The 25,973-nt window shown below is 35.6% G+C and overlaps 10 protein-coding genes across 10 annotated transcripts; 4 read left to right on the forward strand and 6 right to left on the reverse strand.

Moving 5' to 3' along the window:
* Nucleotides 1-404: 404 nt before the first annotated feature.
* RO3G_11428 (uncharacterized protein) lies at nucleotides 405-1,130 on the forward strand (the record flags this gene model as incomplete). The annotated part of the gene is made up of 2 exons (XM_067666012.1): nucleotides 405-486; nucleotides 544-1,130. 2 exons carry the CDS (start codon nucleotides 405-407, stop codon nucleotides 1,128-1,130), a joined length of 669 nt encoding a protein of 222 aa, XP_067522113.1.
* A 2,362-nt stretch (nucleotides 1,131-3,492) lies between these two features.
* Nucleotides 3,493-4,344, reverse strand: RO3G_11429 (uncharacterized protein; the record flags this gene model as incomplete). The annotated part of the gene is made up of 1 exon (XM_067666013.1): nucleotides 3,493-4,344. One exon carries the CDS (start codon nucleotides 4,342-4,344, stop codon nucleotides 3,493-3,495), a length of 852 nt encoding a protein of 283 aa, XP_067522114.1.
* Nucleotides 4,345-6,609: 2,265 nt separating this feature from the next.
* RO3G_11430 (uncharacterized protein) lies at nucleotides 6,610-8,386 on the reverse strand (the record flags this gene model as incomplete). The annotated part of the gene is made up of 5 exons (XM_067666014.1): nucleotides 6,610-6,729; nucleotides 6,787-7,076; nucleotides 7,266-7,470; nucleotides 7,534-7,997; nucleotides 8,083-8,386. 5 exons carry the CDS (start codon nucleotides 8,384-8,386, stop codon nucleotides 6,610-6,612), a joined length of 1,383 nt encoding a protein of 460 aa, XP_067522115.1.
* Nucleotides 8,387-9,386: 1,000 nt separating this feature from the next.
* Nucleotides 9,387-11,681, reverse strand: RO3G_11431 (uncharacterized protein; the record flags this gene model as incomplete). Its single annotated transcript, XM_067666015.1, has 4 exons — nucleotides 9,387-9,439; nucleotides 9,561-9,930; nucleotides 9,995-11,575; nucleotides 11,637-11,681. 4 exons carry the CDS (start codon nucleotides 11,679-11,681, stop codon nucleotides 9,387-9,389), a joined length of 2,049 nt encoding a protein of 682 aa, XP_067522116.1.
* Nucleotides 11,682-13,066: 1,385 nt separating this feature from the next.
* Nucleotides 13,067-15,071, reverse strand: RO3G_11432 (uncharacterized protein; the record flags this gene model as incomplete). Its single annotated transcript, XM_067666016.1, has 7 exons — nucleotides 13,067-13,380; nucleotides 13,434-13,652; nucleotides 13,701-13,822; nucleotides 13,877-13,960; nucleotides 14,072-14,600; nucleotides 14,764-14,788; nucleotides 14,847-15,071. The coding sequence occupies 7 exons, from the start codon at nucleotides 15,069-15,071 to the stop codon at nucleotides 13,067-13,069; spliced, it is 1,518 nt and encodes a 505-aa protein (XP_067522117.1).
* A 1,021-nt stretch (nucleotides 15,072-16,092) lies between these two features.
* Nucleotides 16,093-18,179, forward strand: RO3G_11433 (uncharacterized protein; the record flags this gene model as incomplete). The annotated part of the gene is made up of 8 exons (XM_067666017.1): nucleotides 16,093-16,297; nucleotides 16,486-16,810; nucleotides 16,863-17,311; nucleotides 17,368-17,427; nucleotides 17,483-17,538; nucleotides 17,598-17,744; nucleotides 17,803-17,832; nucleotides 17,889-18,179. The coding sequence occupies 8 exons, from the start codon at nucleotides 16,093-16,095 to the stop codon at nucleotides 18,177-18,179; spliced, it is 1,563 nt and encodes a 520-aa protein (XP_067522118.1).
* A 2,263-nt stretch (nucleotides 18,180-20,442) lies between these two features.
* RO3G_11434 (uncharacterized protein) lies at nucleotides 20,443-22,267 on the forward strand (the record flags this gene model as incomplete). The annotated part of the gene is made up of 4 exons (XM_067666018.1): nucleotides 20,443-21,006; nucleotides 21,056-21,102; nucleotides 21,155-21,891; nucleotides 21,942-22,267. 4 exons carry the CDS (start codon nucleotides 20,443-20,445, stop codon nucleotides 22,265-22,267), a joined length of 1,674 nt encoding a protein of 557 aa, XP_067522119.1.
* Nucleotides 22,268-22,469: 202 nt separating this feature from the next.
* RO3G_11435 (uncharacterized protein) lies at nucleotides 22,470-23,064 on the reverse strand (the record flags this gene model as incomplete). The annotated part of the gene is made up of 2 exons (XM_067666019.1): nucleotides 22,470-22,743; nucleotides 22,793-23,064. 2 exons carry the CDS (start codon nucleotides 23,062-23,064, stop codon nucleotides 22,470-22,472), a joined length of 546 nt encoding a protein of 181 aa, XP_067522120.1.
* A 439-nt stretch (nucleotides 23,065-23,503) lies between these two features.
* On the forward strand, nucleotides 23,504-23,865 carry RO3G_11436 (mitochondrial 54S ribosomal protein mL60; the record flags this gene model as incomplete). The annotated part of the gene is made up of 2 exons (XM_067666020.1): nucleotides 23,504-23,553; nucleotides 23,598-23,865. The coding sequence occupies 2 exons, from the start codon at nucleotides 23,504-23,506 to the stop codon at nucleotides 23,863-23,865; spliced, it is 318 nt and encodes a 105-aa protein (XP_067522121.1).
* A 148-nt stretch (nucleotides 23,866-24,013) lies between these two features.
* Nucleotides 24,014-25,034, reverse strand: RO3G_11437 (uncharacterized protein; the record flags this gene model as incomplete). Its single annotated transcript, XM_067666021.1, has 6 exons — nucleotides 24,014-24,080; nucleotides 24,130-24,251; nucleotides 24,314-24,535; nucleotides 24,591-24,872; nucleotides 24,924-24,959; nucleotides 25,005-25,034. 6 exons carry the CDS (start codon nucleotides 25,032-25,034, stop codon nucleotides 24,014-24,016), a joined length of 759 nt encoding a protein of 252 aa, XP_067522122.1.
* Between the last annotated feature and the right edge of the window lie 939 nt (nucleotides 25,035-25,973).

Below are 25,973 nucleotides of genomic sequence, written 5' to 3' on the forward strand. Positions count from 1 at the left end.
TTAAAAAAAAGACAGAAATGAAGAAAACGTGCATGTTATAATTAGTCGTGGAAAAGCATTTTTTTGATCAATTCTAGATGGCAGAACCATGATCAAACATTCCATTTTTGGATATTTTTCAATTTATCGAAACCAGTGTGTATGCGGATCACTTTAAAAGCTTCAATAACTGTTAAATTTAGAAAGAAACATGTAAATCTAAGTGAAAAAGGAAAGTATGCAACCCAATTTGTTACACGAAGTTTAATTTCAAGTTTGCGACATTTACACAAGACTTAATTATGTGGGACAGGCCTCTTTGTCTTTTTATATAAAAGGAGGGACATGATCCCACTCCTATTCATTCATACAAACAACTCAAGGCTTTTCTTTACTTTTTTCCCCTTCCTATCACTTATATAAAAATGAAGTTCACTATTGCTGCTACTGCTCTCACTCTTGCTACCGCTGTCTCTGCTTTCTCCCCTTGTGTTAAGGAAGTTGTTGGTAAGTGAATGATGAACACACGGCCTTTATAAGAATCATATTCTAATTTGTCCATAGCCAAGGCTGATGATACCTGTAACTCCATTGCTTCCAGCCACGGTATTCCCACCGCAGACTTCCTTGCCTTGAATGCTGACGTCGCTTGTGACAAGCTCGTTGCTGGTGAAGCTTACTGCGTCCAAGCCTTGCCTAAGCATGACAAGAGAGATTCTTACACTGGCCACAAGATTGCTCTTGCCAAGAAGAAGGCTAGCAAGAAGGGTAAGAAGACCACCAAGAAGGGTAAGAAGACCACCAAGAAGGCTAAGAAGACTACCAAGAAGGGTAAGAAGACTACCAAGAAGACCACCAAGAAGACCACCAAGTCTTCTTCTAATTCCAAGGCTTCTCAATCCAGACCTGGTGACAACTGGAGCTCCACCCCCAAGAACGCCCCTTCTAACGCCGTTAGACACATCATCTCCACCTGTAACAAGTACTCCACTGTCAAGTCCTCTGACAGCTGGTGTGGTGACTTCTCCAAGAGAAACGGTATCACTACCACCCAACTCTATGACTGGAATGCTGGTCTCCACCGCTCTGGTAGCCACGAATGTGATAACCTCGATGACGGTAGAGCCTACTGTGTTGGCATTAGCCACTAAGCAAATAGACTTCAGTCATGTAACTTTTACCATAAATTTTTTAAAAAATAAATCATGCAATTTTTTTTACATTGATTCCCACATCATCTCAATGCCAATCATTGTCCGGGTACCTTGACTCCAAAGCTCTTCCAGATATAGTGTATGAGGAGATTAAAATTAAGATGCTGCCAATTTTACTCGCAAATGTCATCTACAGTCTGACATGTTGGGGTCGAATTGTCCTATACATGCTCTTTGTATCTCTACTGTTTATACTGAAGCATGGTAATTAGACTATGTGATGGCTTGTATGTTGTCAGGTTCTAGCATGTATAAATGAATGTATCTATTTCATTTGATACTGCTTGCTCCGTAAAGTGTATAATAAGTTGGTGATAGCACATTTTCAGACATTTCTCTTTCATCTTCTTCATTCACTAAAGCTTCGATTCAAGTATATGTCAAATGCTAAAAGCACACTGCATCCTCTGTACATGATAAAGATGTCAAAACAAGAAAAAATGAACAAAAACTATTTAAGGAACAACGAATAGGTCAAAAAAGTGAACTCTACTATAAAACTGAAAGGATGAGATCATGCTTTAAAGAAATAAGAGTATTAATTAAGCCTATTCTCCTCACAAAAATTTTCTCGTTCTTCAGACTAAATTGTTTGCTACAAAATTACTTTTTTCTTGTTATGTGCATCAAATATTCAGGTGTCACTTGTGATATTATTTTACATTTGTAATCTTTTGGCGGTTAAAGCTTGTATTAGGGTTAACTCCTATGAATTTAATTTTTATGGAGGTTTCTTGAACTAATGTTACCTTGCTTTGCTTACATATCGTGTTGTGATATTATTGATACTTACTTTTACTGGACTTCTTCAAATTTACAAATATCATGCTTGCTATTAAAATATAAATGAGAATACTTACAAAAGAAATGTTAGATAGAAATAAGAATTGAATAATTTTTATAAACGTTTGGCAATAGTATTTATTTATATTTCATTTGTTGCAGCTTGTTGGTATAGTTATACCTTGTGTTGAAATACGCGTAGAATAGATTATGTTACAGTTAAATGTGTAGTTTTAGATTTGCAAGAAAAATTGTGAAGACAGAAGAGAAATTATTAAGCTGCATATAAGCAATAGTCCTCTTATTCAGGACATAAAGAATACTCTTCATTTTAACTTTCATTGTTGTATCTTTATCCACCTAAATAATTTTTCTTATGGAGTTCATAAAGCATCTCCATTGGAATTAATATACCATTTTTATTTTCATAAGTCTTTTCATCTTCCTCTTTATTGCTTTCTTTCACAATTACAAACTTAGCAATTTTCTATATTCGTCAAATTGAATGCATCCGTAACCTTTGCGAGTCAAATTCATCAAAGTATACGTTGCAGTAATATCTGCAATATGATAATTTCTTTAGCACTAGTTTTTTTTTATAATGCATATTTCTGAATTGGATTCCTAAATATTTATAAATCAAGTTTTGGCTGATAATAAGCAGTTCTAATACCATAACTTAAACCCATTGCTTATTTTGGCTTTGTATCTTAGCTCACTTACTCATTTGTTCATAATTACTGAGAAGAGGCCATTCGAATATTGGTAAGCTATGTTAAGCAGGCTATATTTCTGTTTGCAAATAAGTACAAAAAGTAGAAATTTACAGTCTAATTAAAAGTCAGTAGTTCACAAAAAAAAAAAATAGAGTTCACTTTTCATTAAACATTGCCTTGAATGAATACGCCGAAACATAATCAAAGTTTTAAACCGAAACGACCAAACTGAAGGCTTTTGCATACTTTACTTTGGCTGATGCATTTAACTCGAATATTAATTTGAACAAACAAGAAATATAAGATGTGTTCATACGTAGTGTCTTTAATTCTTTTATTGCTTTTGTAAGATAGATAATGTTATATTCTGATTTACTTGAGCACACTGTATATCATCCGATGAGTTTATATTGCATGACTTTTTCACATGCTAGAAAGAGATAATTTATTGTTGTATTGTTTTCGTTATTATTATTTATGCATTACCATGGTCTGTGCCCTACTGTTTGGCACATTCAAAAAATCCATGTAAAGTTACTGTTTTTTTTTATATAGAACGAGAAGCTGCATAAAATTATCTTATTTTTCAATAAATTATTCTCTTGTAGGAAATATTTGTCATTTTCTTAATATTCTTCATGTAGCACAAGCAAGCGCCAAGATAATCATAAAAAAGTATATTTGTACAATTAGGTCGATAATACAGAATGTAGCTATATAAAAGGTAGAGGAGAAAGGAAGAAAAGGAGAGAAGGGGATAAAGATATGGAATTAATATTTATAATCTATCGTAAAGGTATCTATTCTAAAGCTCTTCCATCCAATTCCACATCGTTTGGTTTCTCTACATCTTCATTTGCAACACCCAGCGCTCGTTTTGCCCATCTCTGAATCTTTTTACCCCAAATGACAGGCACCAAAGAAAATAAGGAGACTACCAAGAGTTTCAAGACAAGTGATACTGACAGGATATCCGAAGTAGAAGTCAAGTCACCCAACACATCTCCAGCTTGAGCACATACAAAGTTATAAGGTATCACTCCAAAGAAGGTCGACCAAAAAAAGGGGCTGACAGGGATCCCGAGTAAAGGTGAGATGAGATTGATAAACCAGTAAGGTGAAAAGGGAAATAGACGAAGAAACAATAACCACCAAAAGAGACTACCTTTTTCTGTTTCAAGTTGGCGCAGGAGTGGTTGTGCTCGTCGATGAACCCAAGGAACATGAATTAGTGGTTCACCCACGAGGATGGACAGACCATAAGCAATCGTGGCTCCTCCTGCTGTCAGCAGACTAGTCCAAAGGGTGCCGATGACGATGCCGTAAAGGTAGCCTGCTAAAAGATTTAATAAAACTGAGCCTGGAATAGAAAAGGCTTGCTGCCATAGATAGAGGACAGCAAAGACAATCGTTACAGATTGATAGCCGGTCCAGGATGTATTAATCAGTTCATCGAGCTTGGTTGCTGTCTCTTGAACATCCTCTAGTGTACGAGGTAAGCCGATGTCAAGTACATAATGAGCTAAAGATAAAGAAAAGGCAAGTGAAAGAAGACCGATGAGAATAAAAAGAGCCAGTCGTGGTAATAGTTGCTTCCAAGTTGGTCGACGGCTAGGGTCATGATAAATAGCTTCATCTTGTTCATTCAGCATAGGCTGCTGTTCTATGTCTGAAAAATCTAATATTGCACTACTGTTATCTTCCTCAATGCTGTATCCATTTTTATTATATCTATTCATAACAATGCAGAAAAAAAAAATTAATTAAAAAAAGGGAATGTATTTTCTAGTTCTCCCCTCAATAAAATAAATGTTTTCTGCTTAGTGACTACTTTTTTTAAAAAAAACCCTTTTCTTGACGGAGTTGATTAGTGCTTTTCTTGAAAGTCATTTGTAGATTCTGTACAAGTTTCGACTTGACTCAAGAAGTGTTTTGGCGCTTTAGTTGAAACAAATTCAACTAAAGTTTGAACTTCTATGAATGAATTCTGAAAGACAAATTGATACGAAATCTAAAACTAAGTGTATTTGTTATCACTTGCAAAAAAGCCAATACAACAAATAAAGCTCTATTTCATAAGGCACCATTTTAAAATATATAGGCAACCTAGCAAACAAGGTGTTGTTGGATAGTTAATAGTATGTTTATAGCTTTTATTAATGGTAATTAGCTCAACGACTTTTTAACATGAAGTTGTTATCTTTTTGAGGGCTATTAAATATCGCAGATCCAAGTCCCCTATTATGATAATTATATCATTCTCCACTTATACAAAAAAAAAAGCATACCATCTTCCTTCGACGAAGATTGAAATGAATTTGTCTATTTGAGAAGCGAAATTTTTGAAATCTAGCTTTCCACTACAAGTATAGGCTGGCTTTATCATTGTGGACTTTCTTAGTAGGACAAGCTAAAAACAATGTTTACTTGACTCCACCATTATTGCTGTACTATGACCTGATTTTTAATGTGTCCATTAGCTAAACATCAAGCTTGAATTGAGCGTCATTGCCACACGAATATAAAAATTATTGCAATGATCATTTCAAGTTATTCTAATACTTTTATTGAGCAGCTATCGTTCGAATGTACCCATTCATGGGGAATATTATCCAGTACAGACCAACATGAATAAGTTATAACAAACTAATTTTACGTCTACCAGAGAATGAATGACAAGAACCTACCATATGCAATCATTTCATTTTATATCGAAAGAACGAAGCAATTGCATTTGTACAAAGCTTTGATGAACACGTGATGTATTGCATTGCGTTTGTTATAATATTATATCCAGTGATTTTAAGCAGTACTAGATGAGCCTCAAAAAGACCAGTGAAGTGCCCTATAATATATATTAGAATAAACTCGAAAAAACTTTTGCTTTTAGATATTTGAGCAAGAAAATCTAGTTTATCAATGGTTTATCTCATGTCCAAGGATTGTAAGGCCGGTGATCTACGCGAAAGAGGACGAAAGTAGATACTTTTGCAAATGATAAAAAAGGCTCATACAGTCATGTAAATTGGTTTTGATTTAGGTTAACAGACTTACCATGCTTATGGACCTATCAGGTAATGACTTGAACATCTATAGATCGTACTTTCTTAAGGTTCAAATATGGTCTTTAAACTTTTAATCAGTGGATGGTATGTCTTCTTGTGGAATTCGCTGATATATGGGAATAAAGCGGCATCCTTTTCTGATTTGTTACTATTGCAAGGTGCTCATGTTTTTCCTACAATTAATTTAAGAATCCCAGCCTGGTTTTATGGTGTAATCAGGATAAGACGTTACCAGAAAAACACTCCAAGTCTTACTTCTTTAAATACCATTAAAAAGGAGTAGTATCTTGTAATCTTGAATTACTCAAAAAAAAAAAAAAAAAAAAAAAACTTGAATACAAAGCTGGTACGGGATTCACATTAAAAAACAGAGCTACTATAGTAAAAATGCAAACGAAAACTCGTACGCTCTTATTGCTCGTTGTAGGTCATTGTTTCGTTGTAATCCACAAACGGCATAGGGAAAGAGCAGGTTTTAATCTAATTTTAATATCTGCCAACATTTAAACGTGTAAGACAATAGCTCCTATTAGTACCTCATTTTTCTAAATTTTTTGGCTAGAAAGAGGAGTGATTAAAATAGCGATTCATAAATGATATAACCCACCAAGTACTTGTAAAATTTGAGGTTCATTTACAAAATAAGCGGATTTATTTTCTCTATGTTTCTCAAGTAATTATCATCCACATTTATTAGTGAAGATTTCCCATCCCCTTCTATAGCAAGCGTCTTGTAAGTTGCAACAAGTTGTCGATAAACGCGTTCCAAAGCAGGCGTTTCTGGTTGTTGCAGAAATGCTACGTATATACAAATAAAATCAGCTTACTCATAACTATTTTTACTTCCTTTTACTACTTACCAAGGATAGCAGCATTCACCTCTGTTGCTAGATCATCTCTCCTGGAAATATTCATTATATGAGCTACTGGACTATTATAAGGATCTGGATATGCCAATAATGAGAATATTTCCTATGTAAAGCTATCAGTAAAAGAAATAGAGAAAGAGAGACATCATCCGTTTCTTACCATCAGACTTGTTCTAGTTCTTTCAGAGTGATCATGTTTATACTCTTCTTGAATCTCTTGTCCATATTTCATCACTTGTTCCAATAAATGTGCAGGTGATCCATCCGGCTCTTTAAATTCAACTATATCCACCATCGGTGCTTTCTTTGATCTTTGTTCTGACAAGTCAGCTTCAATATGTGATGATGAATGATGACAAGCAATCTCGGCATAACTCAGCCTTCGTTTACTTGTCTTTGTTCGATCTGCATCTGGTTCTCCAGCTCGCAGTGCATATTCTCGCATCATCTCTATGAATTTTCCACATTTCAATAGTAACAGTATCGATTTTCCTCGCTCTTCTAGAATCCTTGGGAAATTCTGTTCTATGAGTGCAACCGCTTTATCCATCTGACCATGAATAATAGCTGTTCTGATGGCTATCATCCCCAATACGACCTTAGTTTACAGCGGAGATAGATACTCTTTACATCACATACCTGTACGCTGCTCCATACCAATTTCACAGTTAGCCCATTCTTTGCTGCCTTCCGATAAAAGGTCCTTGTTATTATTTGCAAGTGCTGAAGCAGCTTTTGTATAACCGTGGTGTATCAAATAAGATAGAACAAGTTGATCGGATTCAAAGGCGGAGCCGTTTATCTTGTGAGATGTCATTTCTCGAATAATCGAATATTTCTGGTCCTTTTACATGCGCTGTTTTAGTCCATCTTTTGTTCTTTGTTTATTTCAGCTCTTTAAACTTACTTTAATGTATTGTTCAATATCGTACACAAATGGTTCATGTCCAAAATTGACTGTCACCTTTTCTCCCAATGTCCGAAGTCCAACGGAAGGATACAATGTCTTTCCCGGATCAATCCCCTTAAATGCCGTGCCCAAGAACTTTCCATTCTTTGTAAAAAACGCTGACCCATCCGCAAAATCGACACCACAGCCAACCACATCAGCTGTAGTAAAACTAGGGCCATATTCTCTACCTGTGCCAGATCCAGCAAAGAAGTGGCCATCATCTCCGTGATATCCCCAAGAATTAGCGTCCCAGCCAGGCAGTCTTTCAAGGTTATTTTCAGCACAGCAAAATCCGATCCCAATAAACCCATCTTCTCCCTTTGATAAAACTTTCATTTCAAAATAATAGACTCCACACTGATGTCTCATTGGAAAATTACTTCTAACTAAGGCAGCATGTGTTTCCTGTTTACCAGGACCTAGAGAAAGAGAGTTTTTAGTATAAAAATGGTCAAGTCTGCTTATTTGTTGAGTGTTTTCACACATTCTCTCTCTTTTTTTTACCAATATATTTCAAGTCCAATCCGTTGCTACCAATTTCTACATTCTTGGATTTGTCCTTGGAATTCCAAAATGTAGGTAATCGCAAGTCGAGTTCATCAAAATCTTCCTCTAGACTTGACTTGATCGCCTCACGATGTTGATGCAAATTATGTTGTTCTAATGCCAGCTTCCCATAAAGTGTAAGCTTTAGATAATCGGGATATTTGGGAGGTGTCAAGGACCACTGCGAATTATCTTTGGCCTTTTTGTTGTTCAAGCCTGGATAAAGTAAAGCTGGAAAAGCTAAATTATAAGTGGAATTCATTTGTAAGCAAAAAAATAAAAAAAAAAGATCCAAGACTTAAAGAAAAAAAAAGAAAGAAAAGAAAAGAAAAATAGAAACGATAAATCAAAAGCATGTGGTACGTCATGATTGAATGTTTCCTTCACAATTTTGCTTTATGCAAAAAATCAGGTTACACGTTGGCTGACTTTTTTTTTTGTAAGATCCACAGGACATGAAAGTGATAATAATTAAGAGCCATTTATCATCTTGCTTGGTAGCTTTTAATAAAAATGCTTGACCAAAGCCTTTACCTTAAAAAATACCCTAGCGCGTTTGAAAGTATATGCGTATTTCCATTGCAATTGGATTGCTGACTTTAATAACATTACTCATGCTGCAGGCCTATTTGTTCCGTATTATGCATAAGTGAATGAAGTTGGTTAAAAGGAGAAAAAACAAACAATTCATTAAAACTTATTCAACCTATTATTGTTAAAAGTTAACGTGGGAACTATAAACTTTTCTTTCAAACAGCAGCCTATGCATATTTAATAAAATCAGCATTTTTTATGTAATAATTTCAGACAAAGCTCCTACTTCATAACAAAAAACAGTTTAAATTATCCACCTGATAATAACAAGGGATATGTAAGAGATCTTTACAGCCTGCAATGGTCAAAAAATTTTTTATGAGTTTCTTTATTTCAACAAAAAAATAGAAAGGAAATCCAAACTTCTGTTTATTGTTTAAAAAAGTTAAATCTTAATTTGAAACAAATAAACATAGAGTTCACAAAGAATCTATGCACGCGATAATAACCATTGCTCTGGATCTTCAATACCTACTAACTCTTCAGTGATAGAGAGAAGAACCTGTAGCTCGTCTACTAATACAAGACCGTTCATTAAATAGGAGCTATAAAAGGGAAACGATGAATTGGCGATATCCTTTGCTTCAATCATGATTTTCCTTTCTAACAAGTTCACAAAACGTTCTCTGCAATCAATAGGCGATAGTATGTAAGGTGGTAATGAAGTTTTAGCATACAAAGTAGAAGAAGTCAGCTTGAATATTGAAAGAATAGATGAAAGCTATATCAAAACATATTTAGTTTATCATGAAGAAAAAAAAGCGATAACTATTTTACGTATTCCATTCTTTCTTTTTTAAGGACTGTTGCAATCTGTTTTTTCCACTCAGGTCTGATGTTACCTAAGGATGATCCCATATTGATCACCAAATCAGACATGTTATCCACTACTCCAATCAGTGCTTTGTAATGTTCTGTTGGGAAATAACCTCGCAGAGGTGGCTCATAATTTGCCTGATGAAGCAGTGTTCGTTCTTCAGCAATCTGACGTCGAAGTTCAATAGCAAGCTTTTGAAATCCTTTACTTTGACCAGGGGTTAACGGCTTGTCCATAAATGCAATTATACTAGCAGATAGGATACCGTATGATTTTCCAATATCGCGAATAGTACCCGCAAGCCTTTTACGAAGTTCTATACGACTTGTTGGAGGGAATGGAATCGATATGAGGATACCAGAGGCAGCAATTCCGATGATGACCATGAGCAACCTCTATAATAATAAGAAATGAGTTCTTTTTTTTATTGCTAGGGACAAGCTAGTCTATTTATCTTACCTTTCCAGCAACGGTATATACTTGATCATATTGAGACATACCCGAATTCACATAGTTATATTCATACACGACTACCAAGAGCATCGTTACTTTACACATCAGCGCCGAAACTCTATATTTTGTAATAAAAAAGAAAGTATAATACAATGGCAAGAAAACAAAAAACAACAAAATAGCCAGTCCATAAGGATTTCCTCTTGTAATTTCCCAAACAATAATACCTAGAATAGCGCCCACGATGGAGCCAATAATTCTGTCGATCAATCCAAAGACAAATGCACCCGTCATTGGAAGCATCCAGAGCACTAGAGTAATCATGGCCCATTGTCCTCGCCATTCAATGTACCACCCTGCATCTTCTGGTCTCCAGGCTGGAATGGCCAATAGAACGACACCAAGTGCAGTTTTGAAAGCAAAAAACGTTGTTGTGTCTGTCATCCATTTACCACATTTGTAAAGCACATAAAATACTTTCTGAATCGGTGTCTTTGGTTCGGATACGTCGGGATCAGTCTTTTTTTGTTTCTTTCTTGTTTCACCTGCAGCATGAAACACGGTTTGCTCATCCGATGCTCGCGTATTCTCGGGTCGTGTTGTGCATCTTGCCAAATCATTCCCTGCGTGCTCAGTTTCATTGATATCACCTCCAACAGATCCACCCAACATATCATTTGAATGGATCCACTTTGACAAGGTCTGATGAGGGAACCAAAACCTATACCTCGTTCGCTTCTTTTCAAGTTCTTCCACCAGTGCCACAAAGGAGGTAATATGCTCTGCATGCTCCTTGAGATGACACAGGTAAAGAAAAAGCAAATAGAGTGGTCCGTTTTTTGGCAAGTTGTAAGGGTTAGGTATCAAGAGCCTTTCGAATGTTTCGTTACATTTGCTGATATGGTCAAAGCGGGTCAACATTTCCTTAATTTGATTTGATGATATCTTTTGAGTCGAACTTTCAGGATCCTCTTTTTTTGTTTTAGAAGCCCAAAGTCTTGGAAATGGCCAGAGCACACTATTCATATTTGTTCTTGTATGGTAGTGAAGATTTGCAATTCTTGAGAGGCATTGATCCGTTGCATTAGTACATGTCTCTGTTAATTCTACACAAATTGGCTTGATATTTTCTAGAGAGGCAAAGAAGGCGTCTATGATCTGAGGATCTTTAAATTTATCAAAATAAATATGATTGTTTTCCGAATTTAAATAATTGCTCTTGATCAAAGTGCTAAGGCCGATACCATGCAGCGCAGTACGCATTGATCTCACAGCACTGGTCAATTGACTGCAATCCTTATCAGAAATGCGTGAAAATAACACTTCTCTCTGAACAGCTCGTTTACAATCAATCATCAATAATACTCCGTTCTGTAATCGTGTATGGAGTTGTGGAAGTGTTGATTGATTGGACTCTGTGGTACAGTCTAAAAATGCAGTAGAATGTTCTTTAAAAAAGGCATTGTACCCTCCCAAAGTTTGTTGTAGAACAGCAAGGAAGTTTCCAATGCTGTTATCTGGCCAAATAAAGTAATTGACAGCTAAGGAGATAGCACCCGCCACTGCAACTGGCTTAAGAAACTCCCACTATACAAAGAAGTTTGAATAAGCAAACCTTCTTTATGTATAATCTGATCATTGTTTTTACTGTAACATAGGTACTGAATTGAGGAATAGATGGATAATATGTCATTGTAAACTAAAGATAAAACTAAGTATTCTGAATATAATAAGCATTTTCTTTTTCCAAAAGAAGGCATGCTTACTGTTAATATAATACATGCATTGATAGCAGCAAAATTAGCTAAGTTGCAACAAGCATTAAATAGCGATTGGGAGAATTTTCTTTTTATATATATATATTTTTTCCTTGTTACCTTTGGGTATTTTTATACGAATGATATTAAGAATGAATGTACCAATAAATAGAAATACAGCTAAAATAGCACATACACCAGGCTGCACAGGAGTCGAGTTAGATGGATCGCGAGCCAAGCTTGCAAGAAACGCACCTGTTGCATTATATGGTTAATATCATCATTATTCTTTGCGTGCAGTCCTATCTTTCCTAAAAGGCTCCAAGCTGAAGCTAGTAAGGCACCGAATGTTCCCAATAATACTGCCTATTTTCTTTTATTAGAAGGAAAAACTCAAGGTGATCTCATTATCACTCATTTACCTCTGTTTGTACTCCTGAAAAACAACGATAAATCAATACAACATGATGTTTGAATAGCTCATTATTATCTTTTTTTTTTCTTTCTTTTACCTATTGTCCTTACTGGGAAATAAAAGATGGTAACAATGGCAGTAAGCAAAACAGCCGTTCCAAAAATCTCTCTTGTATGACTATCAAGACAAAAAATAAAAGATATCAATAGAGCAAGAGAAGCTTTAACCGTTTTTCTGACATGGGCAAATGGAGGCAAAGACAGCAGAGCCTTTTGGAAAATGCTTCTTTTTGCCTGAGGCTCTGCCATTTCTTTTGCTGATTCAGGATTGTTGATACATGTAGATGAAGTAAATGATGATCTGTCTAGTATTGTACGGTTGTTTTTATTAGATGGTATTGTTTCCAATGGATATTTTGATGTGCTTGGCGAATCTAGGGGTGTAAATGATCTCAATGCATCATCATGTGATTGTTCACTAGCACTGTTTTCGTCTGATCTATCTGCGTGTCGATCTAAGGCTGTTTCTGGATAGATGTATTCAGAAGACCAAGTCGGCCTCCTTTCAGACTTATTTAAATGATGCAGCTCCATTGACTCTGTCTTTTCTTTTTTCATTGCACAATAAAAAATAAATGTAGTAGATTAAGAAAAAAGAAAGAAAGAAACGAGAAACAACTCTTTAAAACCTTTTTTAGTTTGACGTCATGTTCTTTTTGGTAAAGAGCGCATAAATTATATAGAATATATTAGCCAATCATTTAATTCCTTTCTTTACAATGGAGAAATCCGTAAAACCATCAATAAAGATAATATGAAGGCAGCATTTACATTTATACTTCAAATTATGATGGAAATAAAAATGCAATTCTACAAATTTATTTAGGTTTTTTTTTTATTATTATTATTATAAACGAGCTTTATAGGCCTGCTCACTTTGTTCTTGCTTTATCCATTCTTTCACTTTTCTTCGTAATATTTTCCCACTTGGGCTTTTAGGAACTTGATCTATAAGCCGAACACCTCCTCGGAGTCTCTTGTGATTCGCAACACTGCCTTCAACAAACTCTATGATCTGTCTGACTGCCTCTTGTCTGTTGTGGACCGAAGGCTGTAGGACAATATAAGCACGAGGAAGTTCAGTGGCTTGGGATGCTTCATAGACACCGACGACACAGCAGTCGGCTATACTTGGATGACTCATCAGTAATGCCTCAAGTTCTAAACAAATCCGTCGATTAGAGAAAAACAAAAGTACGAAATGAGCTATTTACCTGCTGGCGCAACTTGATATCCTTTGAATTTAATCATTTCTTTAATGCGATCTATAATAAAGAATTCACCAGATACTGGGTCATATTTTGCAACATCGCCTGTACGCATCCATCCATCTTTAGTGAATGTTTCTTTATTCGCTTTATCGTCATTTAAATAGCCTTTCATAATAGTAGGTCCCTTTAAAAGGATCTCTCCTGGCTGACCGGCATTGACTTCTATAATAGAAAAAGTACATAAAAAAAGTTTATAAAATCAAGCTTTACCATTGCCAGCTTCATCCACCAATTTACATTCCATATTAGCTATTAGAACACCAGTTGATCCTAAAGGACTTATTCCAACTTTTTGATATATACACCCTGCTGTCGTTTCTGTCATACCATAGCTAAAAAAAGCTTTTTATAAGTTTGCCTTTCTTTCTTTTTTTTTAACCAAGTACCCTTGTCGCACATATGCTTTTATTCTTGCATTAAGAGCTTCAATATGCTCACTTCCTAAAGGTGCAGCGCCACTCGAGATAACCCTAAGTGAGGTTAAATCATATTTCAAAGGTATATCACTTTTAGCAAGTTGAACAGCTAAATGAATCACGTTTTAGTTAAAGGAGCCCAATTGATAAAAAGAAGGACAATACTTGCCGACTGGGGGCACAATAGGTGCAGTTGTTATTTTATATTTTTCAATCAGCTGGCATAAAAGCTCCAAGTCATATTTAGGAAGCACGACAACAGGCGTTAAAGAATAGAAGGCTCGTATGACCAATGTAGTTAAGCCAAAGATGTGGTAGAAGGGCAAGAACCCGATAGTGACCTCTTGTTGCTTAGGATCTGTTTCTTCAAATTCCGTTACCATGGCTATTTGAGAAACAAAGTTTTTATGAGTCAACATGACCCCCTTGGCTAAACCGGTTGTCCCACTCGAGAAGCAGATGAACGCCACATCTTCTGAGGGCTGTATGTCTTGAAGAGAAAGAGGATATGTGATCTCATTGTACGCAATGGAGTGATAAGACTTGAATCCACTTACTTCTTCATTGCCAAATAACAAAATCTTGTCTTTTGGTATTTGGTTTCTCTCAGCCACAGCTGTCAAAATGGGCAAAAGTGACGGTATGGTGACAATGACTTTTGCGTTTGATTTACGGATTTGATGATCAAATTCAGCTAAAAATGAATCTTGGTTAATATCAATGGATAGAAACGTTGTTTTATATTGTTTATGTATAGATTAAATACCTTCTATATAGTTTGGGTTACTTTTTAATAAAAAAAGAGAGAAGAAGAAAAGAGTGAGATAATGTAATTGTCATCTTTTGTATTGTATTACCCAGGCGAGATGGTACATTGTGCTCCTAATAAGGAAAAATAAAGCACTGCGTGATCATATTGATTTGGTGCAAAGATTGCTACAACATCACCTTTGTTTAAACCGACGCGTTCTTTCCAACCGAGAGCAATTCTGCTTGATAGATCCCTAACTTCAGCATAAGAGAGAGTTTGACCCGTTATACCATCAATTAATAAAGGCGAGTTTTGTGAACGACTTTTGTTGAACGCATTGGGACTGAACAAGTATGAATAAATGTCAATATCAGGTATTTTAATGGATTGTCTGTTAGATTTGAAGATGACCATAGCAAAAAATAAGAGTGTGAGAAAGCTATATAATTGAGGAGCAGCAAAAAGAAAGGGAAGAATAGATCGGTGACTATTTAAGTACTACTTAATTTGATCTGCAAAAGTCAAGCTGGTCCCAGCAAGTGGGAAATCTGTTAGTCATTGAATTATACTTCTCTAGTAATAAGGGAAAACAATTTACCTTTTTGTATTAATATGGGATAAAGTGATGGGAAAAGTTTTCCCACTAATGAGAAAAAAGGGGTTGGTAGAAGAAAGACAGCCGGTCAACAGGAAGCTGAATAATTTTTTTATAGCTGAGTCATTTCTCTATCGTTTTTGTTATCCTTAGATCAATGGATTCTCAGGAACAAGCGGAAGTAAAAAAAAATTCAAGTCAAACATATCTAAATATGTCTTTTTGACTATGAATTAAAGCACTTGTATATGGATTTACAATGAATTGCTAACATAATTCAACTTTCTAGATGAATTTAAGTATATTAATATAAAGAAAATAGGTTTTGATAACAAATATACTTTATTATCTGAAACGATCAGCATACAATGATTGTCTTCGGATAAACTCTTATGCGCTTACAAAAGAATCTTACAAAATGAATTTTTTTTTCTCAATTCTTGAATTAAAATGTTTCAAATTAGTTTATTTCTTGATTGATGCATTGTATCTTTAATGAAAAAAAAAATATTCGTGTTTTATAAATCTTTGTTTATTCTTTTAATAAATAGTTGAATATAAATTCATTCATACAAAAAAAAGTTTATCCCCAAGTAGAAACACAGAATTTGGGGCATAGCATTATCCCAAACAATAACGCGAAAATATATTTTCCTGAAATTTGTTAATTTCAATTTAAGCAATCATCAAATCAAGCCAAGTAAGAAAACCTTAAAAATTTAAGCACTGTTACACGTATTCATATTTATCAGTTCTCATTTAAACATTATTCTTAATCTATTTTTTTTTTTCTTTTTTAGCTTAATTTACCCTATAGTCATTTGAGCCGCTTCCTTTTTTATGGTTTACAAATCAATTCTTTTACCAGTTGATGAGCCTCAGACGGGCATCGTTCAATATTTTTTTGCAAACGTATACAATATTCCTGATGATAAACCTCTTCTGATAGATGCTCTTGATACCAGTCGCTATATTACATTTAAACAATTTAAAAACCTTTTGCTTCGGTTTGCTGCTGGTCTTCAGGACGTGTGTGAATTTACCAGTAACGATGTGCTTGCTATATACGCGCCTAACGAAGTAAATAAAAAGAGAGAACCTCTTTTTTCCTTTCTAATTATTCGTGTTGATTATCTGTAGTATAATTACTCTATCCCTCTTTTTGGCACAGTAGCTGCCAGTAAATCTCTGATTTAAAAAAATCATGTTCACAGTTTAATATTTTCTTTATAGATGGTGCTGTAACCACAGCTAATCCCAATTACAATGTGAAGGAGTTGACATACCAACTGGAACAAAGCAAGGCTAAAGTACTTATTTGCCACGAGTGCAACATTGATACTGCCCTGGCCGCCAGTAAACAAACCCATATTCGTAAGGAAAATATTTTTGTTTTTGGTGACAAACCGATAAAAGGCATTCAACCATTTCAAACTGCGCTCATTAAACAGCGCAAGGCAAATCTCATTGACTTGACATATGAAGAGGCCAAGCAGAAAGTTGCCTATCTTTGCTTTTCTTCTGGTACAACTGGAACTAGCAAAGGAGTCATGATCACGTAAGTCGATGTATGAGTATGCATCTTCGTATTGTAAACATCAGTATCGTAGGCATAGTAACATGACTTCAAACATGGCTCAATTTAGTGCAATTGAAAGCAAGTTCCTCCATCCAGATACGGACAGGATTATCTGTGTCTTGCCACTTTTCCATATGTTTGGGTTATCAGTTTGCCTTCACACCTTCTTCTACTTTGGTATTCCCCTCTACATCTTTCCTCGATTTGATCTTGTTCAGTTTTGTGAAACGATTGAAAGATACAAAGTGACCTATACACCACTCGTCCCACCTATCTACCTTCAGCTTGTTGAGGATCCAGTGGTTGCCAAATACGATTTATCTTCTTGGAAGTTAGGCTTGAGTGCTGCTGCTCCATTAAGCGTCAGTCTAATCAAGAAGATCAAAGAAAAATTCCCACAGATGACTATCAAACAAGGGTATGGCTTAACAGAGACTTCACCAGTTGTCACCATGGAGCTTTCGGACTGCACAAGTGACGGTAAGCGACGGATTAGAAAGGATAAAAATACTTTTCATAACTTTATTCTTAAAAAGGGTCGTCTGGTATATTAGTTCCAAACTTGCTCGCTAAATTGGTTGACGAAAATGGCAAAGGTAAAGAAACAGACAGTAGATTCAGATATTGCCTATATTCATTTTCGCTTCTTAGAGGTTGCTCAGGGTGAGCGGGGTGAGCTTTGGGTAAAAGGTCCTAATATTATGAAGGTAAACAGGATGAACAATGGGCAAAGCAAAACTATAACGTCTCCCATGCTTCTGTTTAGGGCTATATTAATAATCCTAAAGCTACAGCAGAGTGCATTGATAAAGATGGATTTTTTCACACGGGAGATATAGCTTATGTGGATAAAGAAGAGCACTTTTATATTGTTGATAGAATCAAGGAACTCATTAAATATAAAGCATTCCAGGTAAAATACTCGATGATAACCTAAAAGAGGACGGAATAAATAACACTTTTATATACAGGTTCCCCCTGCCGAACTCGAAGACATTCTGGTAAAATTCTTGGCAAACAAAAAATTATTTGGGATGTCTTATTGTTTATTTAATAGCTAAAATCTCCACTTATTGCAGACTGCGCTGTCATCGGAATCTACGATCATTCTCAAGCAACAGAGCTACCATGCGCTTACGTCGTCTTGCAACAAGGTATTGATCCTTCGGAAAAGGTAGCCAAGAAAATCAGAAAACATGTAGCAGATCAAGTCGTGTCTTACAAACAAATCCGCATTGTTCGTTTTATTGATGCTATACCAAAGAGTAACACTGGCAAGATCCTTCGTCGTATTCTTCGTGATCAAGCAAATGCTGAATACATGAATAGCCAAAAATCAAAACTATAATTCAGCTGTGATCAAGCAGCATTAAATTCTCGTACATGTATGAAAGCATCCGAACGGTTTTTTTTTTTGGCAAAATAAAAAGCGCCTCTACTAAAATGCGTCTGTTACTTTTTGTTTTTATTTTTTTTTGTCACGGTATTGCGTGCTTAATTTTTTTGATGCGTTTAATTCAAAATAAGTATAAATAACAATCATTTTTGGCACAATATGCCGAATTTAAAGAGATTGTTTATTGAGACATAAACCAAGCTTTGAAGTCGAATAGCGACAGAGGACCTTTAATTCGCTAAAAAGAACCTTATTACAAGCTTCAGATATTCTACTAGCAAGTGTTTCGTTATCCAGAAGTTTTCCTCACTTCAATTTGCTTTTAACAACAAACCGAAACTCTTCACTTGGATCGAATTTGGGCAAATGGAGTGGAAGACAGACGCACCCATAGCCACGGCTTACAATATACTTGTCAATGCTCTCTGCCGTATGAATCAGAACGTTATCCATTACAATATAATGATCTTTGAATTCCCCTCACGCTTACCCAAAATGTCCAAGGTGCTTACAATAAAGTTGAAGTAATGCCTAATAATTATACCTGCTATTATTTTTGCTTTGGCTCTATCTGCTTTTCTTTGAAGGTGCCATTGGCCTTCTTACTTTACGTTAACGATGCCATAGGGAGAGGTAACACCCAATATTGTTGTTGGCTGGACAACATTAGCTCGTATTCCCTTTTTTTTTTTTGACCCAAACCATAGTTCTTTTCAGATTGATATGAAAAGCAGAATTATCAACAAACACACACTTGATTTCGAAATCCAGCTCAGTCTCGTTTCATTTCTGAACCCAGTTACACCTCTTCTCAATGCTCTCAAGAGAGCTTCTTTTCTTGGAACGGAAATGTGCTTTTCTGAAAGACAAAGCAAACTTATCGATCATGAATCTATGGATTGCAGTCTTGAAAAGTTTGTCGTAAAATCGCTTCGTCATCAGAATCAGAATTTTAACAATAGGTGTCCTAATTGGCTTTTGTCTTTCTACGTTTCTATAAAGAATCAGAAGCTTTCTTTGGCTTCAAAGTTTCCTAAACAATTGATACCATGCTACTAGAAGTTTCTAGTTCCCTTACTTCGAAACATATAAATAACATAATAGTTCTATTCAATAAACGATATCTTCAATCTACTCAACTTTCATCTATATTCTCTACAGCTTCTAGCCAATAGCAGACGACTTAACATTTATAACATATCACCCTAATTTTAATTTTCAAATCCTTAAACTCATTAGTGAAGCTTCCAATGGTTTGATCCAAACTTTTAAAGGAAAATCTTTGTATCTCTTTTCCAAGAAATGCTGGTGTTCCTCACCCAAGACAGCTAACTTGCCAGATTTTGGCCTGATCAGATGGTTTATCTTCAATTTCTTTTTGGTCTTTTTTGAACCAGTTGTAAGCAGTATGGCGAGTAATATTCGGACCTGTTCCTACTTTACCTGGTGTGAAATCTTGTACATAAAAAAAGTGCTCTTTTTAGTCGTCATTGTACTTTTTATGGATCCCTTTTTGTACATTCTTATCCGAGGGTTAACTATCTGCCTGTCTCCCCATGTTCTCTTTCTGCTCGCGTTCAGGAGGTTTGAGATCTAAGCACTCTTCAAAATTCGTAATATTAAGAGGCATTTGTTCTTCATCAGCGTCCATGTCGACAGCATCATTATTGAGCTCATCAACAATATTGTCCTTTTCGTTTTGGTAGTAAACCTGAAGGCTCATACATTACTCGTTTTTAAATATGAAGAAAGATTTCGAAACTGTGCTGATTCTCGATCATCTTCCGAACAAATTCAAGAATCGGGTGGGTTCGTGGTGCCAACGATTTCGGGGAAAAAAAGAGCCGCGCTGGCAGTAGATCTCCGTTTGTGTACGACAGGGAACAGGAACTATCCCTTACAGACAAAAGACATGCAGTATTTTATCTTAAATTGGCCTTTGTTTTGTTTCTTTGGCTTTTCCTTTTGATTTTTTATTCGACATGCTTTACAACCTCATTTAGGATGATGGACAGTATAGATTTGATTCTATTTCAGAAGGCGGCATTACGGCCTTGTTTTACGTGTAACCAAGACGTCAACGCTTGAACCACGCTATGATCCAATCAGATAAACAATAAGGTGCGGCCTAACGGCCTTTCACCTATTTAAATAGTCACCCTTTATTTTGTTTCCCCCCAGATCAATTGCCTTTTTTTCTTCTTTATTTATAAAAATGAACAACAATGCATCAACCACGAGTGTATCTGATTCAACGTTACACCAAAATACACCTACTCTCGAGAAACCAGCAGAAAGCAAACCAGAGCTGACGATGAGAGAAAAGCATCAGACATTATTTAGAGTATTGACCTTTATCGGTCTTCAGGTCGCTCTCTTTTTATCCGCCCTAGACAACACGATCATTGCCACCGCGCTACCCACAATTGGATCCGAGTTCAATCAGATGACGATCGTTTCCTGGGTCGCCACAGCCTACATGCTGACCTTTGATGCTTTCCAACCACTCTTTGCTAAATTTTCCGACATCTTTGGTCGTAAATGGATCCTGCTGTTTGGCATCAGTGTCTTTTTGTTCGGATCGATATTATGTGGTGCGGCAAAGAATATGGTCATGCTGATCGTTGGAAGAGCGATTGCTGGTATTGGTGGTGCTGGTATTACATCTATGGTCTTCATTGTCATTTCGGATATTGTCCCATTAGAAAAACGAGGAAGTTATCAAGGCCTTGTGAATGCAGTCTTTGCATTGGCCAGTGTGCTGGGTCCATTAGTTGGTGTAAGTGAATCTTGTTGTTTTGCTTAAGATAACTCATGTTTTTTTTTAGGGTTCTTTTACTGATTATGTAACTTGGAGATGGAATTTCTATATCAAGTAAAGATTAATAAATAACAAAAACAAGAAAGACTAATCACTATTGTTATAGCCTTCCAATTGGTGCCATTGCTATTGCATTGATCACCTTCTTTTTACACTTGCCTATACCTCAGTCAAAATTTTCTGAGAAGTTAAAACGCGTCGACTATACTGGCACAGCCATCGTCTTGGCCTTTTCAACCTTATTCTTGCTAGCCCTTAATTTTGGAGGACAGACGTTTCCTTGGAAATCAGCAGCTGTGATCGTACTGTTGGTACTCTCTGTGCTCTTGGTTGGCCTCTTGGCTATTGTTGAAAAGAAATTTGCCAAGGAACCCATCATGCCACCTCGTCTTTTTAGAAATCGATCTGTGGTGAGTGTCTTGCTGGTCAATTGGTTCTTTGGCATGACATTCTTTTCTGCTGTTTATTATCTTCCTGTTTATTTCCAAGTCGTTCGTAATGATAGCGCCATGTGGTCTGGTATTCGCTTGATCCCAATGCAGCTCGTGCTCAGTGTCATCTCGATCGCTGTAGGTCTATCGATTAGCAAAACAGGTATCTACAAGCCACTGATTAGCTTTGGCATGGCCATGCTGACCGCATGGATTGGACTGACGAGTTTGTATGATCAAGAGACTCCCTTTTCTCGTATCTATGGTATTACTATCATCGGTTCCTTGGGCCTTGGTTTTCTATTTTCCCCCACTATCATTGCTCTCCAGGCTGCTGTGGACGTGAAGGACATTGCGGTTGTGACTGGCCTTGGTAACTTTTCTCGTATTCTTGGGAGTGCTTTGGGTGTTGGTAAGTCTATAGACGTAATTCACCATCTCAATAACTTATTTTTCATGTAGCCATCTCTTCGACCGTGTTGAACTCACATTTAAATCAGGAGCTTGCTCATGTCATTCCAGCCGAAGAAGCCGCCAAGGTCCTTGCTTCTTCTGAATATGTGAATCGCGGTCTGCCTGAACAATACAAGGAAGCAACACTTGAGGTCTATGTCAATGGTCTCCGAACACTATGGTATGTCCTGATCGCTATGTCTGGATTAGGTTTTCTTGCTTCTTTCTTTGTCAAGCATCATCCTATTCGTCGTCCTCCTAAACAAAAGCCAGCTGAACCAGAAGGTGACGATGTCGTGGTTGAAGTACCTGAACAAGATAAAATAAAGCAATAAATAGAAGAAAAACAAGACAAATAGAAGAAAAACAAGACAAATAGAAGAAATATTGTCTTCTTTTTTGTAAATACACTTTACTACGCTAATTAATCATACTTTTTTTTTCAATACTGTTATTTAATATTACGCCAAAATAAAATAAAAGAGAGGGTCGTTTGCCTTTTTTTTTTATTATTTTTTTTGTACAAATTCTATTTATTTATTCTTCATCATCGTTTTCCTCATCCCCTTCAGCCATAGCGGCCATTTCAAGCTCATGCTCCTTTATAGCTTCTTTTGCCTTATTTCTTAATATCTTTGTTAAACCTTCCTTTGCTACAACTGTCATTGGTCTGTTGATTTCTTCCATAGGTACGTCTAAATCATCATTTTCTGATTGAAGTCGAGCATCGTCCAACACCTTTTCTAATTCTTCGTAATAAATATCAATGATATGGTATCGAATCGCATCAGGTTTTGTTCTGTCAGTGGGACTAATCAACCTGTTAGCTTTGGGAAACAATCTAAAGGAAAATACTTTACTGTAAGGGTCCTTCGAGTAACATGTCATTATAAGCATCTAAATAAACAGCGTCCCAATTCTCTCTTGCCAAGAATTGAAATGAAAAATATATCACACGACGTAAAAGCAAATAGTATTTATCCAATCGAATTCTATCTAATCCATGCCACTCTTGACAGTGAATTTGCCAAAATGCCTTTAAAAAGGGAATGGCGTTCGAGGCGGGTAATTCCATCACAAGACTACCGAGATCGTTGGCAAGTGCTTGCTGAATCAAGGGTTTATCTGACATCCAAAAACCTAAGTGTCGATTCCGTTAGCAACTTGTGTGTATTTATCATAAGAAACTTGCAATAGAATAATCCTTTCCACAACTTTAATAGCTCTGTTTCGGACAGGTTGGCTTGAGTGGATAAAAACTTGCAAAGTGATCGGACAGCTTTATCACGAGTCTTTTTTTCTTTTTAATCATATCAGTTTCTATATACAGAAAATACTCTTTGCTTTATTACCATTAGCAGCTAATTGCTTTCCAAGTGGAAGATAAGTTTGTTCAATCGTCTCGTCCATTATGTTGAATTAAAAAAAGAAAAGAAAAAAAAAGTTATAATTAAGGAAATAAAAAGCCACTTACGGATTCAGCTTGTCAAAATAGAAGCCAATCACGATTGAGTATTTATTCTTTTTGTGTTATGCCCTGGACATTCATTTTTCTTTTTTCCTGTTAAAATATGTTTGGTGCATTTAAGCCATCGTTTGTAGCCCAAGGTGGTTTACTTTGGTAAGATGAAATGATTGAAAAGAACTAGGAACTTATTTGATTAGGAAGAATCCTTTTCGCATGTCAGCCACTCGTAAAGCAAATGTAAGAAAGAGACTCAAGGCAGTTGACGAGGTCATTTCAGTTGTTGCCAAATCTGGAGTGGAGTGCAAAGCATTGACTGAAGCACTTGCACTTCCAAAAGAATCAGAGATGCTACCAAGAGATAAATATACAGTATTTAGTCGAACAGCCAATGGATATCGTAAATCGCTTCATAAAGTACCCAAGTTTACTAAAAAGACCAACAGAACAAGTCCCCCTGGTTTTTAACAATACACATTCTGTAAATAAATGATATAAAAGAAAGCATTTGGTTATAAAGAAATAAGCAGGCGATTAAAATGAAATAGGTTGTATTATTTATTATTTATTAAAGGACGGGGGGATCTAGTATAAATGATAATAAAATAGATACACTTTAAACTTCCATCTTGATTTTCTTTTCATTTGTTATTTCATCTTCTGATGTATAAAAAGGTCTTTTCCTATGAAACAACCATTGAATAAAACGATCCGTGGTCAATTCACACTTACATTTCGGTTCTTGCTCCTGTTTCCCTCAATGCTATAAAGGAGTTTGCATTATTATAAAAGTTTGGGAAAAAATTAGAAGGTGAAGGCAAGTTTTGTGCATAATGAGAAGGTAAAGGAGAAGACTAGGGTATTTATCAGTCATCATTTTAAATTCCCTTTTTTTTTTTTGCTATTATCTTTTTACCCCTGATTCTTGCTTTTCTTCAAAAGAAGAAATAGTAATATTTAATTTGGACCTTTTATCGGGCGTACCAGGTGGTTCTGATCTCGGTGATTGATCTGGTGAATGTTGAGGAGGTGAATAATACAGTGGTGGTGTCTTGCTATAGAATGATCCAGTCTCATGTAGCATGGTTGTTGTGGCTGGATAAACTTGCGTCATCATTTGTCTGTGCTCTTGCATGTTCTATTCTTATGGTCAGAACATGCCTATACACTCTTTCATGTACATTATTATTTACCTCTTGAAGTAAGAGTAATTGTTGCTGGTGTTGCTGGTGCTGATGTTGTTGATGTTGTTGATGTTGTTGATGCTGTTGATGATGATGTAGTTCGTAAGGTGACAACATATTGTTTTGTAATAAGGGAAAAGTGGTGTAACCATGGGAACGTGGTATTGCTGCATTATATGAAAATGACATGTTTGATTGAGTCGGAACCATGACAGGTTGTTCTTGCAATATTTCATTTGTGACAACTTCTTGACTTGTTTCATTATCTGATTCAATATTTCTTTCTATGAACTATATAAGGAGGGAGGATGAATAAAAGAACAATAAGAAATATAAGCTTACGTCTTCATTCGTCTTAATCTCTCGAGGACCATCATTCTAATACAATATGAGTATAACAAGACAAGTGAATGTTGTTTGTACCTCTTTATATTGAGTCAATAATGAATCCATATCAGAGCTTGAATACTGAATTATTTTATTATTTGGTGGAATGATCATTAATGCCACTTCACAATTACATAGCACACTTAATTCATATGCCTTCTTCATCAACCCATGCTTTCTTTTAAGAAATGTAACTTGTCTATTGCGATCATCCTTAATATGTTGAATTTGAATCTTTTTACGGCCCATAATAGTCTTTGTATGAAAAAAAGAAGGAAGAATCAGGTATTTAATATTAAATGGGTTGGGTTATAAAGTCGGCATTACCTTTTTCTTATTGTTTCTATAATTAAAAAAAAAAAGGACAAAAGAGAAAGAAGCAAAAAGTATTCAAAAATAAACTTAAATATTTTTTTATTTTATTTTTAGAAACAATAAAAAAGGGGGAAAAGAGTAAAGAGAGCAGTAAAACTGGGTTTTGTTAAAGTTATAAATGACATATACATGGACATAATATAAACCAATCTTATTGTATTTATGATCATAATTCTAATATCATTACATCACACTCTTTCTTTTTTTTCTCCTCGGTTTAATTGAATGTTTACAGTATAAAAAAAATTTTCCCTTGCATGCTTGGGTTTAATCTTTTAAAATTTTTGTTTCTGAGACATGTCCCACTAGATTACTTGATTACATAACAGGGACTCCGATTCGGTATAAATGATTCACTTCACACAAATTTGTACAACACTTGTTCATAATAATGTTAAGCATGGCCTGTGCATTTGTTTATTAAAAGAATCATGGTAGGGAATACATTGACATACAATATATTTTTAGTTTATCTTTTTGCTTTCTTTTAATTTTATGCCCCTTTTCTTTTCTTTTCTTACAGGAGCTAAAGTCAGAAGAACCCAACACATCAATTTTAGGTAATAAGCCGTAAAAAAATCCGACTAAAAAAAAATGAATCTTTTGTTGAGCCGAAAGATATAATTCATA

Source organism: Rhizopus delemar, genomic scaffold (genome assembly GCF_000149305.1).
Source record: "Rhizopus delemar RA 99-880 supercont3.9 genomic scaffold, whole genome shotgun sequence".
Taxonomy (NCBI): Eukaryota; Fungi; Mucoromycota; class Mucoromycetes; order Mucorales; family Rhizopodaceae; genus Rhizopus; species Rhizopus delemar.